The 19,431-nt window shown below is 33.1% G+C and overlaps 1 protein-coding gene across 1 annotated transcript in view; it reads left to right on the forward strand.

Annotated features, from left to right (window-relative positions):
• LOC118182764 (glycine receptor subunit alpha-2-like) overlaps positions 1–19,431 on the forward strand; it is a 249,424-nt gene that overhangs the window by 200,939 nt on the left and 29,054 nt on the right. The window contains exon 6 of the mRNA XM_085826111.1: positions 3,301–3,383. Coding sequence (XP_085682237.1) covers positions 3,301–3,383 — 83 coding nt within the window. The remainder of the gene's footprint in view (positions 1–3,300; positions 3,384–19,431) is intronic.

Consider the following 19,431-nt stretch of genomic DNA (forward strand, 5'->3'; position numbering starts at 1 on the left):
TTGACATTTATGATTTTCATGTGCTGTCATGTCAATTGTTTAAAACAAATCTATTAATTATTATACGCATGTTTTGGTAATTTGTGCGAGGATCTTAACAACATTTTTCTTTATCTTGTAATATTAAGATGAAGATACCTTACCACTTCTATTCTTCTATACACTTTTAATGTTTTTAAAGCATGTTTTTATTTTACAATGACAAAATGTTAGTTAGGAAAATTACCTACAAATGTTATTTTAAAAGGACTTTTCTCTCAAGAAATTTATTTTAGGCCTTGCAATGATAAAAAGAAAACATTTTACCTACCGGTAAAATACATTTTTTGAATTTCCAACGATATCAAATAATTACTTTATTTCCAAAGGTTAGAATTATTTGAAATATTTCGTCTTGAAACATTTTTGCCCTACGTATTCCTCTCTAATTATAGCGACAGTTAAGCTTTAGAAGTACAATGCACTTGAAGGTTATAGTTTGTTAAACATAATCCAGAGTATGAAAATTATTTTCGATCTGCAAATATTTATTCAGAACAAAAATATTTTCAATGTGAAGATAATTTGTTAGTTATTTGAAATGAGAAAAATGAAATGATACGACCAATGTATCATGCAATATTGTGAATATTCTTTTGAAAAATTAATTTATAGATTGATAACTATTTACAGACAGGTATTTTTTTTTTTGAAAAATCTTTTAACAGAAACCTTTATTGGTGATAGATGACTATTAAATAAGAGAACCATATTTTTTCATAATTTCGAAAATCTTAAAAAAAAAAAGTCTTTTTTTCATAACTTATAGAGTTTCACCTTATAAAATGCCAAGACTATCGAAATCTTAAAGATAGTCAGAAGACTTAACATTCCGTCTACCTTTTTACTACACGTGTCGCAAAAGTGAACCACTGGTCATAACATTGTCATAACTAAACACCATCTCGAAAAATCCGTCTTGGATTCAAACCCCACTGACAAGTTGCATAGTAATTTGGGGGGCATCTTTGTAACGTAACTATCAACTAGTTTCCGGAAGAAAATTCTCAGCGAAAGTATTCATTGCCTTAATCAGATATTTTTAGTCTGCATTGCAATAATCAATCCATTTATTAAACCGTAAACTTAACTCTTGGTTTCTACATCTTACTTTTACGTATTTTTTGTCCGCAGTGGCTGCTTCCATCCGTTGCAATAAGTATTAAAGCACGCAATTTTTTTCCTGCACAAGCAAAAATCTTAGAAATTTCTGCCTCAGTATTATATTATTACATTAACAATATCCTCCAGAAAGAAATAGCACTGTAGCCTCTGAATTTTCAGCGTTGTGTTTGTGCTGAAGATCAAGGGACTGCCAGTAGACAGATAGCAACTTTCGATTTAAGCACTGAGGAAATTGCCATTCAGGTCTTTGCCTGACATGTGTTGTTGTCGTGATTTATCTATTTGTTTGACAGTATCATCAGCACACGCCCAAGAAATTCATCATGGCAAAGAGTACAAGATTGCTCCTGTCGTTGGCAAGAGCATTGAGCACCATACAGCACCATACATACTTGAGCACGTTGGCAAGAGCCTTGAGTACGACTTTTCTCAGTTTTGTCCCCAGTTTTAGTGGAGAGCATCTCGGGGAGGATGTGCCCGAGGTCTCCCACCTCTCTTTCCCTACCACCAACCTCCAGAGAGTACTTTTGGAGAGTACGTGCTATATTTTGAGTGCCCCCCATGTCGTACAGACATTATACATTTACAAACATCCCTACCTTCTCCAGGATTCGAACCCTGGCCTTTCGGTACGGCAGCCGTTGCTAACCACTATCTCGGCTGGACAGCTCACTCGGACATCTACGAAACGTCACGTTGTCGCACCATTTTCTAACATTTTGGTCAATATATTCGCTGCGTTCAGCATTTAGTAGGTAAGTGTTATATAGGTCTGTGCAATTCTACGGCATTTTCATTAGATGACCCTGTAAATGGAGATGGAATCATGTAAATGGGAGATGGATTCCTGCCAGTTTTTATATTATTCCTTTATTTTATTTTTCCTCTTGTTTTCAAATAAAATAATTTAAAAATTAAAAAGCATGTATTATTATCTTGTTTCAAAGTACAGGAAATTTAATTTTGCAACATCTTATAAAATGTGGAATCTGAATCGAATAAGTCTGTTCAGATCTCTTCACATATATATCATGAGAGTTTTATTTAATGTTATTTTAAGGTTAATGAGAAGTTTAGGGTGTTCTACTTAGATGCATAATAAAAGAAAATGCGCCAAGGGCATACTATAAATCATAAATCATCACAATTCCACAAATGGGCAACAATAAAAGGCTATGAACTTAACTATTAAAGTCCCTTGTACGATTGTGGGTATCACAAATCAAAGTTCATAGTTTTCAATCCTTGAGCTGAGGTAGATTATCGATTAGACATTATCAATCGTATATAGTAATGTTGTAATATATTTGATAAACAAAAAGAAAAACTTTCTTAAATATTTGCACTTAAAAAATAAATATGCTTTCTAAATTGTGATCAATTTAGAATGAAAGTTTATTCCTTTTTTTAAAAAAATAAAGCAGCTGGGTACTTTAATAATACTCCATCAATGCTGGAAAGCATTACCACTAAACCATACAGCGTAATTTTTTAGCAAAAGGAGAGCTTTTCTAAAAATGCTTGACACATTTATGGATCTCAAATGTATTTGCAATTCATGACTTTTACAAAAAGAAAAAAGCAAGCATTGCTTGAACAACAAGTGTTATTACCACAAAATAACAAGATATCTTATATTTCTTATATTATCTCGCATTAAACTTTGTTTCTAATAATGCAAGTTTTGCGAATTATTAGTTAAGCAGAATCTTTTACATTAAATGTGATCCTCATAGTTTGAAATATATCGCCAAGAAATTTTAATAAGAGATGTCAAAACTTAAGAATGGGAATTCGTAATAATCCCTAGGAAATAAATTTGCATTTGAACCTGTCCTTTCGATGACAGCAATGGCTTTAATTCTGATTTCCCCAAGCTTGCGAGACGCTTAAGAATACTGGCATGATAGCTTCAATGGTCTTACGCGTTTTACCAATGAATTAATTGTATACACGTCAGAACTAGCCTTCCTAAAAATCCTGTAGTAGAATATGGACTATGGTCTATTAGATTTCGTACTTTCAGGAGTGATTTATTCTCTGAGTATTAAACAAGCATTAATATTTTAATAGGATGCTTCTACTTTCAGAAATGGCTAAACTTTTAATCCAAACTGTTTCTTTTCTTATTTACAGACTGACATTGTTATTATCATGTGCCATGAAATTTGAATCTTACCCGCACGATACTCAGACATGCACCATGAAGATAGAAAGTTGTAAGTAGCATATTCTGTATCCTAGAATAGGGGAAAAAAATCTGATTTTATTTAAAATGCATGTAGACCCTTTTTCTAAAATTTGTTTTAATCATTATCTTTATATTTGCATGTATCTATAACTTTTACTTTTTAATGTATCTTATCAAATAAAGTTGATTTGAAAACATTTAGCTGTGTGTTAGGGTGCCTTGGGCTGATGTGAAAATGTAAGATATTAAAATAAGCTACTGTGATATTATTACAAATGAAAGGCAATTGTTTTACATTAATTGTTAATCAACCTAAATCTGATATGCTGTTCTATAATGTCATAGGAAATATATCGAATTCAGTGTATTTTCTATAAGTAAATAAATAATCTTGTGAAAACTGAGATGGCAACTAGATTGAAGTTATCCAATCTACTTGTCAAATCTGTCTCTATTCAATCAAAATCGTAAAAACAACCTTGTATTTAGCGTAAGTATATTGAAACACTCAATCGATTTCGAGGGCAGCTAAAGGTCCCTCCTCATCAGGAGAAGGAACTCCTAGAAAGAAGAAAAATAAAGGGGAAGGAGTCTCAGAAACACGTGGTCCTTATCACGTGGTCTTTTCCTTTCTCCTGATGAGGAGGGACCTTTAGCTGCCCTCGAAATCGATTGTTTCAATATACTTACGCTAAATACAAGGTTACGATTTTGATTGTCACATTAGCGTGTTTCTCTTCTAGTCCTGTCTCTATTCTTTAATATAACTTAAAGGATCTTATTACTAATCATGCAACTTCTAATTTATGGTGCCTTCTGTCACATATTTCCTTCCAAACTTTTCTTTTTTTTTTTTTCAGGACTGCTCGGAATGCTTTAGTTATTAGAGGAAGATAACATTTTTCCTCATATCTCGCAGCTAATATGCATATTTCCAAAAACTGTTAAATTTCGAAGCATGCATTTGCTATTTAATTGAAACTAAATAAAATGGATTAATATTTATCTAAGCAATATACAATAAAACTGGCCCACTTTTATAAACATATATACATTATTTTCCATAGTACAGGTATTTTTATATTTATTAGTTAGATTTCTGTTTTCATTATATTCAATACAGAATTTTAAGTGTAAAATTCATGTATGTAATATTATAGACCTACAGTGTCCATTATCCGAACCTCTTAGACTATATCACAGTTCGCATAAGATAACGTTCAGATAATTGGACTTAATCGTAAATTTATTCAAGTCCTGCACAAAATCTCGTAGTTTGCACGAGACAATCATGCCGATTGCTGCTTTCCACCACTTTACATCGCTTTTTTTGGAAAAATTTTAATTAATTTCACAGAGACAGAAATTAAACATGCGTGCAATTACAGGTATAGATACGAAATTAAATGAGTTTCTTGCTGCTCCAATCACTTTATAGCTGCTTTTGAACGAGCTATAAAACCGAAAGAAAATTCATGAAGAGAGTATCCAGATATGAAATAACTTGTTTGATCGTATTCAGTGGTTAATCTGGTTTTTGTATCACATTGTCAGTGTCAAACAAAGCTTTTTCTCAGAAATATAACTGAGTGTACAAGGAAGGCTTCTCTTAAGCAACGTTGTGATATTGGCCGAAATGTTATTCAGCTTAATAAGAAGTTACTAAATTCATTCGTTTGCGCTTCATTTCAAATTATTTACATAGATTGCTGATGTAGTATATAGGTGCAATTACAGTGCAGTAATATGCCGATTTGGTAAGAAATTGTGATCATAGTTTAGATAGAGTTAGTTAGATCGTTTAGATAGAGTGTTGTGAGAACACAGAATTCTCACAGGGAACAATATGTCCTCATCGATGCTTGAATCGTTATCGCGTACTACCACTTGCGTCGCAGTGTATAAAAACTGGACTGGTTTGTCTTCCCCTTTCTGCCTGACGTCGTGTTAACGAGTATGTAGCTTCGGGCCACACACACTCAGCTCTCGCCATCGTTCCTGCATATTTTCACGTGGAATGTCGTCGTATTATGCATAGAAAGAAGCTGAGTTATGAGATGTAATATCTAGAGGAAAATGCTTGGTTTGCGACTCACTACGTCCTGCTGTCGTGAATAACGTAACAAAAACGCTCAAGCAGATTATCAATAGGTGTTCGACTCCAAGATGTGCTTGACCAGCGATGGGTCACCACGTGATGATAAGTGTGTTAAAAAAACAGTGAGTGTGAAAAAAGAAGAGCTTGCAGGTGTGTAATAAGACTGCGCGACAATACGAAAATGAATATGAGAAAATTTCAACTGCATATAATTTTGATGAGACAGGATTGCAGTTTATCTACGAATAGTCACGTTTCGGCATTCACCGACCATTCCATTTTAATTTATCACGTTTTGTGTATCTAAGTTATGATATTTTGATATTTTATGTGAGTGTGATAAATGTTCCATATTTAATCCAGAAAATGTGTTTGATAATATAAATGTGAAATTAGAAAAAGAGAGTTACCGACTCATGCATGCCTTATTGAGTAAGTCATTTGATTCTTATTAGTAAAGAGCATGCAATGTACTAACCACTAAATTTTAGTTTAACTATTTGCGCGGAATTAATTTGTATTTGATACTCTTAGTATCGTTACTTTTAGGCGGTCACGCCAACAACACCACAAGTGTGCCTAAAACACTCTATCTAAACTAGTGCCTAAAACTTCACAGGCATTAGGTTTATTCCTTAGCAGGAAACATGGAAAATCAAGGATGCTCTCGCAATGATTTAACTCTGAATCTTCCGATACTAGCCGGATGTGCTTCTTTAAACTACTAAGGCATGCTGCAATGAGAAAACTCCTTACTTTATACTCCATTTAATGGACAATTGGGGAGACGGAGAACCAGTCGCCATATCTAGGTTGTGACGAGATACCATCCACTAATTGTACAGTCATAATATTTATTGAAGCAGTAAATCAGCAATGGCGTCGCCAGGATTCGGATTCCGGATCTCCTGGCTGCTCGTCGGACCTGCTGTCAATTAACGATGAAGTCATATGGTGAGAAAGGAAAAAAATTCTCACTAACTGTGTAATAGAATACAGTTGGTCCAGGTATTTCACTGGATGTAAACAAACCTGCAATATTTTTTTTCAATGTGTCTACTTCTTTTAATATTCCTGGGACTCTTCCTTTTACCGCCGTTACTTGATCTTATTAATCGGACTTCCTCTAAGTAACATTCGCCAAACTCTACCCTAAGATATTAAAATAGATGCTGTTCGAAAGTTATCCACATAATTTCGCTAAATTGTAAAGACTGGTAGATATAGCGAAATAACCATATTTTGTAATAAAATGTTCATGCGAAAATGAGGTGTTGATGTACCCAAGTAGCACGGTGATATTCAGTTTTACGTTTATTAAAATTTTTATTTACACATTTTTATTTTTATTATTTTAACTTCATTTTTATTTAACACAACTATATATTTCAAACAGAATTTAAAAAAATATTTATCTAGTTCTAAAAGATATCATGATATCTTGGTGACTTAAATTTCCAAGGCACTCTGTAATAACTTAATGACGTAGCAATCTTCTTATAACCTCGAAATTTAAAAATCATTGCACATGTTTGAATTATATTTTATTCCACAAGTAATGTGCTTCACTGAGCGCACATATGAATTTGTTCACGTTCGCCAGGTACACATGCAAAAAAATGGCACTCATTATTGATGATCTCAGCTGGTTATTAGAAAGATTCCAAATAAGTTCTCAAGAACTGCTGATTAACACAGGAAAGCTCATATTTGTAAACAGAAAAGTGTGTGTTTATCACAGAAAAGCTCATATTTGTAAATGCGAGAGACGTCTCATTAGACATGCAAAAATTAAAACTGATAAAAATGGCACAGACTGAATCCTAATCAGAATTATAATGTAAATTAGCAACAGCAACCCTTAATTCTCATATTAGTTTGGGAATTTTCCCTCTCTATTCTAAAAATAGAAATTCTTTACAATTTTTTCTGGGGTGCGTCGGGGAACTGCATACAGAAGGATTAATGAAGAAGACCTTTATGCCAGGAAGCTAAGACTGTGTGTTTCAGTGTTTTCCACATCAAAATAAGGATTCCTATGATGTGTGGAAAAAAAATCATCAGAACTGGAATAAACACGAGTGGTCTCATGTTCGTTTTACTGATGAGTCAAGGTTTAGTTTAATATTTGATTCTAAATGTTTTCACATCTGGAGAGAGTCAGAAAAGCGAAATCTTCCTTCGAACATTATGGAACGTGACCCTTTTGGTAGATCAGGTGTGAAGGTAGAGGAATAAAAAATGCTCGACAGACGTACGCCCCTACACGTTTTCATCAGCTGATCTGTGACCAGTTAAGATATCGGAACTGAGATGAGATCTTAGAATCTTATGTAACCTTTTCAAAGATGCTTATGGATCTGACATTTTATTAAACATATTGACGATTATGTTCTTCCACACTGAGCAAACCTCAGTTACGAATTTTTTTAAAGTGAAGATAGACAGATACTGAATGAATACAGTGATTCACAAAATCTTCTAATCTCCTAAAATCGCTGAACTCTAATGATTCGACATGGGATGAAATCTTAGCGAATAAACTAGCTACATGGTTGTTTTTTGTGGTTTCCTTTGTGTGTGGTTTTAGAACTTCATGTAACATTTCTCAGCTGCATATGGATATGAATTTTTTTCCATGGACGGTAATGTTCTTTGTCATCGAGCAAACCTCGTTCATGAATTCTTTGAAAGTCAAGAATTTGATCCAATACCATGGGCAGCAAAAGTTCCTCATCTTAACCCATACAGTACTTACGGGACTACCATGGAAATGTAGTTACACGGAAACATCCTTCCCCTAGAGATGTAAATGCACTGAAGACCTTATTAATAGAGGAATGGAACTTAATTTTCTAAACTGTGGTTAGCAACGTTATTGCCAGCATGAAAGCAGTTGCGATATATGTATACAAATCAGGGAAGATCATATTCTATATTAAATTCTAGAAACCTTAATTTTTTTAGTTCTTATTTTTTAACTCTTTTAGTAATATATAATTACCTTTTGTATTGTTTCAGGTTACAGTTTTATATCATATGCTGAGCTCTTAAATTTTCTCTTCTGTATTTATGTATTTTGACATAAATTCATAAAATCATCATTCAACATAAATTAATAAAATTTGATTTCACGGTTTTCGAAAATTCCTCGATTTCTTGTATGCAGAGATGATTTTTAACATGAATGTGTGTCTGACGACAGATAGGTTGAAAAGGCAACAGATGTGTTGAAATTATGAGAAATTTCAGGTCGGCATAATAGCGTTTGGAGTGACATATGATGTTCAACTATCTTTTTCTATCAAATAGTGCGAAGCACAGCTGCAGAAAAAAATTAGAAATTATATTCCTTTCATTCTAGTGCAAAGAAATCTCTCTCGTTTTTTTTTTCTAAATAATGACATTCAAAAGTGCAAGAAATATTAACAGGCTTTTATTGTTTTATTTAATATTCTACTTAAAGGAATGCATTAACATTTTTTTAGAAGAAAGCTATATAATCAAAACATTTAAAACCATGCATTGAAGCGTTTCAAGTGAATATAAGTGTAGATTGGGTCTTTTAATTTTCCTTCATAGCATTTACTATGACTGCTTATAATTCTTATAAGGCAAAACACTTAATGTACACATTTTAAGAATTTATTTCTGCAAGCAGAATTCACTGAAATTTAGAAAGAATTCCTCAAATATATTCTAATATCATCAGATATTATGGATATCATTTCAAAACGTCTTTAAACATTTACTGAAATACAATTTGTATCGTATGTAAAATCACAACTACCTTCATATTCTGTTCCTCGATTTTAATAATACTTGCAAATATTTCCGCACTTATACTTTTCCAACACTTTGATAATGTAGTTTAAAATTCTAGAAATATTTTTATATAACTTGCAGTTTTTAGCATCAGAAAATGTGCACGGTTTTACAGAGGTTGTCATATGTTCGTAGTTTTAATAGCTAACAAATGGCCGAGTGTTTCAAGAAGTAGAGATCTCATAATTTATTTCATGTTTCATTCTCACAAATAAAATAGACTCCTTCATACCACTATTAGGACTTTTTTCTATTATAAGGTAAATTCTAGCAATATTTTCCTAGAAATACTCTCACATTTCTCCTCTAAATCATGTAGCTTTCCTATATTTTGTTATTCTACATTAACTAATCATTTTTGTTTTCAACATAATCCTCAAGTACCAGTTAGTTATACACTTCTTTGCGTAACTCTGTAAGCAATTATCGTATTCCTCCCATGCTTTCTTTTGCATTGTAAGTAGCTAACATTGGGTTAGCAAAGTGGAAGTTCCGTAGTTCGAGTTCTGGCTAGAGCACAATTAATTTTTATGTTCCCTACTCCGAAAGCTGCAATTGTGTGTACAGTTGCTGCCAAACTGAAATATAGTAGGCGATAATTCTTTAACACCTGGATTTGGTCTAGTGTCTCTTCCAGTTTACTTTTAATTGGATAGAATGTGATGAATTACTATATTTGTCCGACAGACCTCTCTAAGTGTCAAAATTAAGTATGCCTAATTATCAAGCAGAAGATCCGTGTTTGAAATCTGGATAATTCACAGTTTATTCTTGGAGCTGTATTTTTCATCTTCGTGTTTGATATCTTAATACTTAACCAGCCTGTAAAACAATATTGAGAATTCATCAAAATATTAGTTTTGTTCCCTAAAGCACCGTAAGGTTTAAATCTATATTGCGCATTAACAAAATTTATATTTCATGGATTCGTAATGCGAAATTTCCTGAACTTGGACGATCCTTTTAAAGCTTTATCATATCTATACGCTACTTATTCATAAGCCTAGTTTAGAATCTCTTACCTTTAGATTAAATTATTTATGCAGAAATCTTAAGGAGATCTATCCTTTCGGCTTTGAGGAGATATAACTTAAATAACTTAAAATCCTTCTAAGAATCAGTTACTGATTCTCAAGCTATGCATCGGAGACCAGTCAGCTTCGTCACTGACAACCGAGCAGGGGCCAACCTAGTAAGATCTAGTTATCTTATCTGCGTGGTCAACAGCACGCCTTACCTACAACGCAGATGAAAGCTATATGTATTATAATTATAAGCAGTTTGAACACAGCCCTGCAGCTAATGAGGAGAATATATAGTGATTATAATATCGTTACAGATCATGATATCGTAATCATTGATATACTGGGAAGACTGTGCGATTAGATGGCCTTATATGTATTATATATATAAACTAATATGTTATTGATGTACAGCTGTCTGCCAATAAAGATATCACGTTACATCATTATTCTACCTGGCTATCCTTTACTTTCGAAGAGTATATTGCAGCCCAATGCCATAATCAGAAACCTCATAAATGTATTATTTTCCAATCATAGCTTCTAAACTGTTACAAAATTACACGTTAAACTAAATTACTTTCTAGAATAAAGCATAATGCATGCTGAAACTAGTAAACGCATGCCATCAGTCTACGTAATTAAGTTTCCAAATGTTTCCGCATGCTGTTAAGTTACGTTGTTTAATTCATTGACTTTTGCATATATAAAAAATGTCGAACTGTTATAAGTTTTTATTCTTTGTCGAACTTAGTCTGTTTTAGTTTTTTTCGAGACTTAGTTTTAAATAATAGGCTTTATGCTTGTCATTTTTAAAAAGTTGTGTATTGTTAAAGTTTCTATTCATTTTCATTCTAGCTGCAGAATGATTGATATTTTATTCTAAGTACCAGTCGCCATTTACCATAATTCTTCTATACAAGAAATATTAGTTTGTGCTTAGTGTCTTATTTGAGAAGAATTTTATGAATTAGCCGACTGCGATTACTGATGTTAATTTGGAATGTATTTTTAAGGTTTATTTTAATTAGCACGCTATTTAATTTTATGTTAAATCTATCCTTTACTTATTTTTCTTCCATAAGCCTGACGCAGAGTGTTAATTAACAAGTATATAAAATATCGATTGATCGTTCTAAGACAATGGGAACTTTTTGGTAGTTTATCATTTTTTTCTCTTAGGCATCATAATATAAAATAGCATAGGCCTTGCCTTCATTACATGTTGAAGAATGTCAGTGGAATTGAAAAATCACATGCGTTATATAGCAGTGATATCAATCGTTTAATTCGACGAGAGTCAATTTAAAATTTAAAACATTTTGACGAGTCACAATTATATGTTGAAATTTAAATATTTCAAATAAATGTATATAATGCAAAAACTATAAACATGTATGGTGTAATATGTTTAAAAAGTGTAATAATGTACTCTTTATATTGATGCGTGCGTACGGGTTCATAACAGATTGAATGCACACAGGTCCGATGATGTCATAATAAAACTTATTTCACCAAACGAAATACTTCAAAGTTCTGGCATTTTCCCCAGAAATAAGTGTTCACAGAGTACACTCAGTAATTATACTTCAAACTACTAAGAGCGTTAAACGCAACACGATGTAAAGCGCACCTAAAGAAAGAGCTAATCCAGAGATATCTCTGTTCCTGTTAAACTAACAGCTCGCAACAACAACAACAACTGAAAGCAGATGCTTTCTCCGGCTTTATATAGTTTTTAAATCGGCCGCCGAGATATTTTTAGTACTTTCTGCTTCTCGAAATTACTGGAAAACAATATGAGGGTCGAATTGCGGTTGCAGCTAATATAGTGATCAATTACATTTATTCAATTACAATACCTATTACGGTGATACAGAGACAGGACCAAATGGTCGCTTTGTCTGGCGACTATTGGCAATTTTTCGCCAAATTTGGCGGCAAAAATAGTTGCCAAAATCGTTGTCAGCTTGGCGATATCTCGCCAAACTATCGAGAGACCCATTTCTTCAATGTTGCATGGCCTTACTCCTGTATTCTTACTTTTGCGGCATAGCTTGTCTCTTTAAATTTTTTTCGCGTCACATTTCACAGTAAAATACAATTTCACCAATGATTTCACTAAAATCATCTATCTATGTACAAATTAGTAACAATATTAACATTCATTAAAAATTCAATAAGATGCAAATTAAATACAGGAAAAGCATATTTTAATGTAAAACTTGGTATTGCATGTTTCCTGTGAGCTTATTGCAATCTGGTATTTACGATGTTAGGGCTAAATTCATGAGATCATTCAAATATGAGGGTTGCTGTTTATATTTCTGGCCTATTACTGAAAAAAAAAAAAAATGATTATGACCGAAATTGTTTTTCAAACTATTCTCCATACACTTTTGTATGCCTCTGAACCAATTTTCGAAGTACTTTTTCCACTCTCATTGAGGCAACTCTAAAATATGCGTTTTGAATCATCAACCGCTTCTTCAGGTTTCAGAAATCGCTGACAACGTAATTTATTTTTGATATGCGAGAATAAAAGTCATTGGGTGCCAAATCAGGACTGTACGGCGGATCATCCATCAGTTCGATGTTTTGGCCGTCAAAAATTCCTTTGTATGAGAGCTCCCATTGTCATATGAAGAATGATTCGTCTCTTCTGCTTTTTTCGAATTTCTCCGATGTTTTTTTACAAACAGATGGTCGTGTACCATTCGAAATTGACCGTCTGTGTCGCTCTAACTCCACTTTCTCCACGTGACGAGTAATGCCGAAGAAACAGGCAACCATTTGCTTCGATATGTTTCTTCCGCGAACACTTTTTATTGGATTTGGCTCATCTTGGAAGACCCATACAGTCCACTGCTGTTTTATTTCGGGCGCATAAACCAGATCCATGATCCGCCACCTGTGTAGATTTATACACAGTCTTTGATGCACTCTGAACGTATTTCTCCAACATTTCCTTGCATCAATCGACACGTGCCTTCTTTTCAGCGTTTGTCAGATTATGCGGGATCCACCGAGAACAAATCTATTTTACGGCCAAATTTTTATGTAATATCATATTGAGGTTTGGCATAGTAATGCCAAAAGATGCCTCAACCTCACGGTCAACTGACGATCCTGCTTTATCAGTTCACGCATAGCATCGATATTTTCTGGCACAACAACCGATTTTGGACGACCTTCACAGAATTCATCTTGAAGCGAACATCGATCACGATTGAATTCGTTGTACCAGTTTTTTACAGTACTCTAGAATGGTGCTTTACCGCTGTAGAAAAACTTAAACTCACCAAAGCACTCTTGTCTTGATTCGCAATATAAAATTATTCTCTTTCCACCAATATTCAACAGGAAGTTCATAAGGATATTCTATACAAAGGTAGTATTTAATGCCGGAAAATTTGAATGAATGCGAGAGTACTTTGAACACTCTACTCTGAAGTGATCTGGCACAAATAGAATTTACAATTTTTAGAATAACTTTTTATCATGTGTTCATAACTTAAAACTTTTGTACAGAATGCTTGCTGTACAGATACAGAGGAGTTAGAAACATTTGGAAAATCAGCATCATTCCTACATATTGTGATGAAACCAATAGCAAAACCAACCATGATACATTAGACACCCGTTGTTAAAGGCACAAGTTTTCGAAGCGGAAGATTGGTTTCGGTTACATGGTTTCTAATAGCTTATGTATACGTCCAAGCCGGGTGCATTGCTGATTTTAATATTTTTATTTATTTATGCAATTTTACCTTTAATAGTAAAATTGACAGTACACCTTCTGTCACTGTGCGGTACCGCACACTTTACAGTACTGTAAAAAACCGCGTCACTTTACAGTACTGTAAAAACTGGTTAAAGACCATTGTTATAAATAAAGTTTCACTTGAGCTACATTGCATATATCGCCATCTGTTAGTTCATCAGCCTGTAAACTTAAGAAAACGCATTTTTGTAAATCATTTTTTACTTGTTCTCTGACATTTTCAGACGTAGCTTTTATTCTACAAATGACAGAATTTCTGCATAATATGCCATTTTGGATAGCTGACATAATTTCATTCTTATTTTTAGCTTCTTGAAATAAAATCTCCGATTCAGCAAGTATTGCTTCTTTATTATTGCCATCCTAAAAGGAGTTCTGTTAATTGTAAATATATGTGCAATCTTGAATGAGGTAATCGTAGCAATCTTTATTTTATTTCCGGAATTGGTAAATACTGATCGTTAAGCAACGAATGTGCTTTTCATTTGCTTCATTTCCCAGTCTTTTTTATTGCTGCTGGAAGGATATTTAGTATCATATTTTTTATGAGCTGTTATAAAATCTCATTCTATGTTGCTTGTTTTCCAATAGAAGCTTAAACCATAAATCAAATAAATACATTTGTTTTTGAAATTAATGAAAAAATATCTTTCTTCCCATGCATCATCAACTGTATAGCTGTAGATACGTTTTTCTCTTTTCTTTTGACTCATATGATGACATGATTAGGGTACACAGAGAAGATACATAGATTAAAATATGAATAGATTAACATTTAGAAGGAAACATTTTATACCTTATAAGGTTTCGTTTAGTTTATTAACTAGTTATTCTATGCTAATGTGCTTTTCTTTCACTCTTGTTTTCCATTTTCTTTCCAGAATGTAAATTTTTAGCTCGCATGTATTCAAATGAAGTAGATAGTATTTAAAGGGTAGTTTCAGAGGGTAGAATTAAAGCGCTTTTCTCCTGCTGAAGGCTACTTTCCTGATTTGATTCTCGTTAGAACTGTACTCTGCGGCGTTACGTTATTCTCGCCATTAGGCTTGTCACGTCGATGTTAGGTCCTAGCTAATTTGCGCGCTTCCTCCTTCTATGTAGCCGTTGCACAAGTTTGAATTTATTTATAAAATTCCTTATTTTTTATTTAAGCTATAAATGCTGGCTAAACTGTAGGCACGAATGGTTCTTAAGCTTTTAAGCTTTAAGTTGAAGCTTTAAGTTTCTTTAAGTTTGTCGTATTTTACAAGACATAGTGATAAGTTTCGTACATTTAAGAGCAATAGCAAACGATAGAGGGTAGCACTGTAAAATAACTAGATGTTGCTCTGCAAATATACATGTAAGTATTTCAAATGAAAACGCAGCATTCAGTATAGTTTCAGGCAAACCACCATGACGTCAATAAAGACGTATGAAATACTGACAGCAATGTTGCTGTGTAACTTCTAGTGTAAAATCGCGTATTGGTTGCGCCTTTGATTGTGCAACCTAACTGAAATCCGACTTTTCTACTCTTGGCACTTGATTTCACAAAAGTGAGAAAGGTCCAGACGTAGACTTAGCGAGTGAGCCACAGGGGGCTCACTCGCCAAGGATTATGCATCCTTGATCTACTTCATCCAAGATAAAACTAAGAAATCTTTGTATTTACATAATTTTGTCTATTATAATGCATTTTTGGAGAGTTCATATATTTGCTTTCGTTTGAATGTCAATTTGCTGCGTTCCTCTCTGTTTAGTTACCCGTTTTATATTTCGAACTATTATCTTTTCCATGTTTTGCGTATTATTAACAAGATATACCCTTTTTATTAGAAAATGTATATTTAGTAAATTCTGAATATCGGAACTACTATACCATGAAAATCTTTTTCAGTGTGTATTACCAATGATTCTAAAAGAATGGTCGAAATTTGAAAGCCATATGAAATGAAAGAAAATGCATTTAAGAGAAATCTAAACTGTGATGCATAAAATTTAATTATTAATTATTTACTCGTTTTATTAGATATTTTGTGAATAAATACAGAGGTAATATTTTTCCTTTTCACACTATACCAAAATTTTAAAAACGTATATTTCTCTAACCCTTGTTTTGCGTGTTTGAATATTTAGTTCGTTCTAATTTACCACGCTATTTGCCCTCCGAAACTATTTTCTGTTATTTCTCAACTGAATTGAGAAATGCAAATTCATTGTTTACAAAAAATAGTAATGAACACTTTGGTAAAATATCCCAACTTTTGTTTCGGAATGGTACATTAAGTTTAGCAGAACGATTAATTGCTGAATATTCTAAAAGCAATAAGCCACGCAAAAATGCTACTTTTGTTTGTATACTCTTTTTATATTTCCTTGACTACTAATAACTATGAGAAATGTTTTGAGAATAGAATCAACATAATAAATCAATATTTCCCTACTAATTCGAAGCATTTTGTAGCCCTTTTTAATCATCACGCATGGCATACATCATGCTAAAGACATTCGTGATACGTTAAGTTTAATTACTTATATGCCGTTCCGAATGCTTCGAATTTCTGACATAATTTCAGTAAAACCTATTTCAGCCCCAACTAGCGAAAAATTAGGAACGATATAGAGCGATTACGCATTTATCGGAATAATACCGTAGTGCAAAAATGGTAGTTCAACAAGCAAAGACGTAGCACTCTGAGTTCAATTCGTTATCTCCCGCTAGCAGAACATGCTTTAAATTAACTACAAAGCAACAAAAGAAGGCAGAAGAAAAATTCCTTACGAAGTAACCAAATTATTTTAACTCTGCAGTAAAGAGGTACAGAAGAAAATAATCAAATAACAAAATTGCAAAGCGTCATCTAATTACTGTAATTCGACTCGAAGAAATATCCAAATAATCAATAGTCAATAGTTATACATTAACTAATACGTAAAGTGTCGCCCAGATGGTATAGTGGTTAGGGGAGCCTACTTACGGTACCGAAGGGCCCGGGTCCGAATCCCGTAGAAGACATGAATTTTTGTATATGTATAGTGTCGATACGGCAAGGTGGCGACCCGTAAGTCCTGTCGTGTGGATTGGTAGAAGGGGAGAGGGGTGGAAACCCCGGGATCCCCCCCAGGGTGCACTCCTTCAAAATTGAGGGTGTAAAATAGAAGTTCAACCTCTCTTTAGAGTAGGCTCTGGTAACCATTGTTCCATGCATTATGGACAAGACAACAAACATAATGCCATACCATAACCATAATTCAACTACAATTGCATTGCTTTAAAATATATATGGTTTTGGATGCATTTATGTTATAACATGAGAAAAATTTCGTAGATGTATAAAATTTTCCCAAGCACTAAGGTATGAATTCACATGTCTTGTCCATGGTCTCTATGCAAAAGCTTGCAAAGGCATATTCTAAACAAAACTTTCTGAGTTACTCGTATACCCGAATGTCTAAACTTCCTAAGTTGAAGACGCTTTTCGCGTGCATGCAGTATGGATTATGTGTGTGTGTATGCGTAAAATAAAGAAAGGCAGTAATGAACTAGCAATGGCTCTTTGGGTTGTGATAAACTGGAGAAGCTTTACATCGTTGTTAGATGGATAACTCTTGAAGACAGACGTGGACCGTAAATTCAACACATAATTTTATTCCGTAGTTAAGCAAGTCTTGATAAGCATAATCAAATTCACACATCATCATTATAGTGCTATATGCACCCCACAATTTTATATAACTTGTCACAACTTTAGGCAATGGATGAAGCAGAGAGATGAGCAGTACGTATTAACAAAGCGAGAGAAAGACAACAAATTTAAGCGCGCAGTTTTGCGAAACATTATTTATAGAATTGTTTCTTTATTTAAATTTTGATCTTTGATTAGATAGAAGCTATTGTATAGCAGGAAAATTACATAAGCAAGCATGAAACGGAATAATTTTAAAAGACACCGTCAAGAAAATTATTATGAACAATATTATAAACAATTTCTACTTTTAAGAATAAGAGAAAGGTGAATTTTTAGAAAGGGGACGTAGCTGAATTAAATGAGGAATTAAAAGGACTATTGGAAATTAAAGTTATTAAGTTTTCTCCCATATTTTTTGTCTTACATATTTAGCTTACATTGCTCCGATAGAACAGCCTGCTTGTCATTAAGTCTATAACTGAAATGTCTTCGCATAGAAGAGAATAATTGATGATGACAAACTATTTCTATTATTAATAAAATTCAAAACTATAGTACCAAGAAACATTTACAAACTAAGTAACAAATGCAAAAGACTGAGTTACATATGATTATTGCGAGAAGTGTTGCATTATCAGAGTACTTTTAAAATATTACAATGCGATTGTAACAATAGAAATAATTTTAAGGTTACTTAATGCAAAAATGATGAGGATTATTATAAAAATTTAACCTGGATGCGTAAATTAAAAAATCTGATGTTGTACATCACATGACTTTCTTGTACAGAATATTAAATTATACGCATTTTTTCTTGCATTTCATTTAAACTTATTAGATTAAATTAAATCTACTTCGCCGACAGCGCATAAACCACAATAGAATAAATGCATTCTTTAAAATTCACTTTGTTTACCATAGCGACACTCTGGCGCTAGGTTCACTTAACAGTATTATATTTCGTTCATATTATAACTCAGAATGCAGAAAATTTATATCATTTAAAGAATTATCTAATCGTTGCCACATGTTCTATTCAAATACTATAATAAAGCTAAAACGATGTATAAAAGAAATTAAGCAAACAAAACAAAAAAGAAACAGTTTTCACAGACGATTGAGTATTTCTCATTCAATTAATTCAGTTTTCACTTCGCGGCAAGGCAAAAATACATAAAAACTCAAAATATCTATATTAAAAATTACGAAGTAAATCTTAAACGCTTATTTCCTCGAAACATTTTCAGAAAGGATTAAGCATGATTTAAATAATAAATGAAGGCGTTATCTTTGTTGTTGCGAAGCTAAGTTTCTCTAGATTGGCAACAAATCCGCTATCCTGCTGTTTCAAATGTAAACAAGAGCAATGGCCGCCATCAAAAACATTATTAGGCTTAGCGGCATTTAAACAATTTTAAAATTGTTGATAATTCTAAACATATTGCATACAGATTTACTAAAGGCATAAAAACCTTAACCGGAAGATAAGAACAACATAATTCAGTCCTTTTTAAAGCAAAAAATGTACAATATACAAACATATAAGAGTAAAGAAACTGAGATCACTGAGCCGGGTAACAGAGTGGATATATATATAAATACATTTATATACGTTTGGTGCGGCCGATTGCAACCAAAATACGAGGTGCACATCTACATGTTATAGCAGTCCTATA

Source organism: Stegodyphus dumicola, chromosome 10 (assembly GCF_044657685.1).
Source record: "Stegodyphus dumicola isolate Sdum_Otavi_A_Nest chromosome 10, ASM4465768v1".
Lineage (NCBI taxonomy): Eukaryota > Metazoa > Arthropoda > Arachnida > Araneae > Eresidae > Stegodyphus > Stegodyphus dumicola.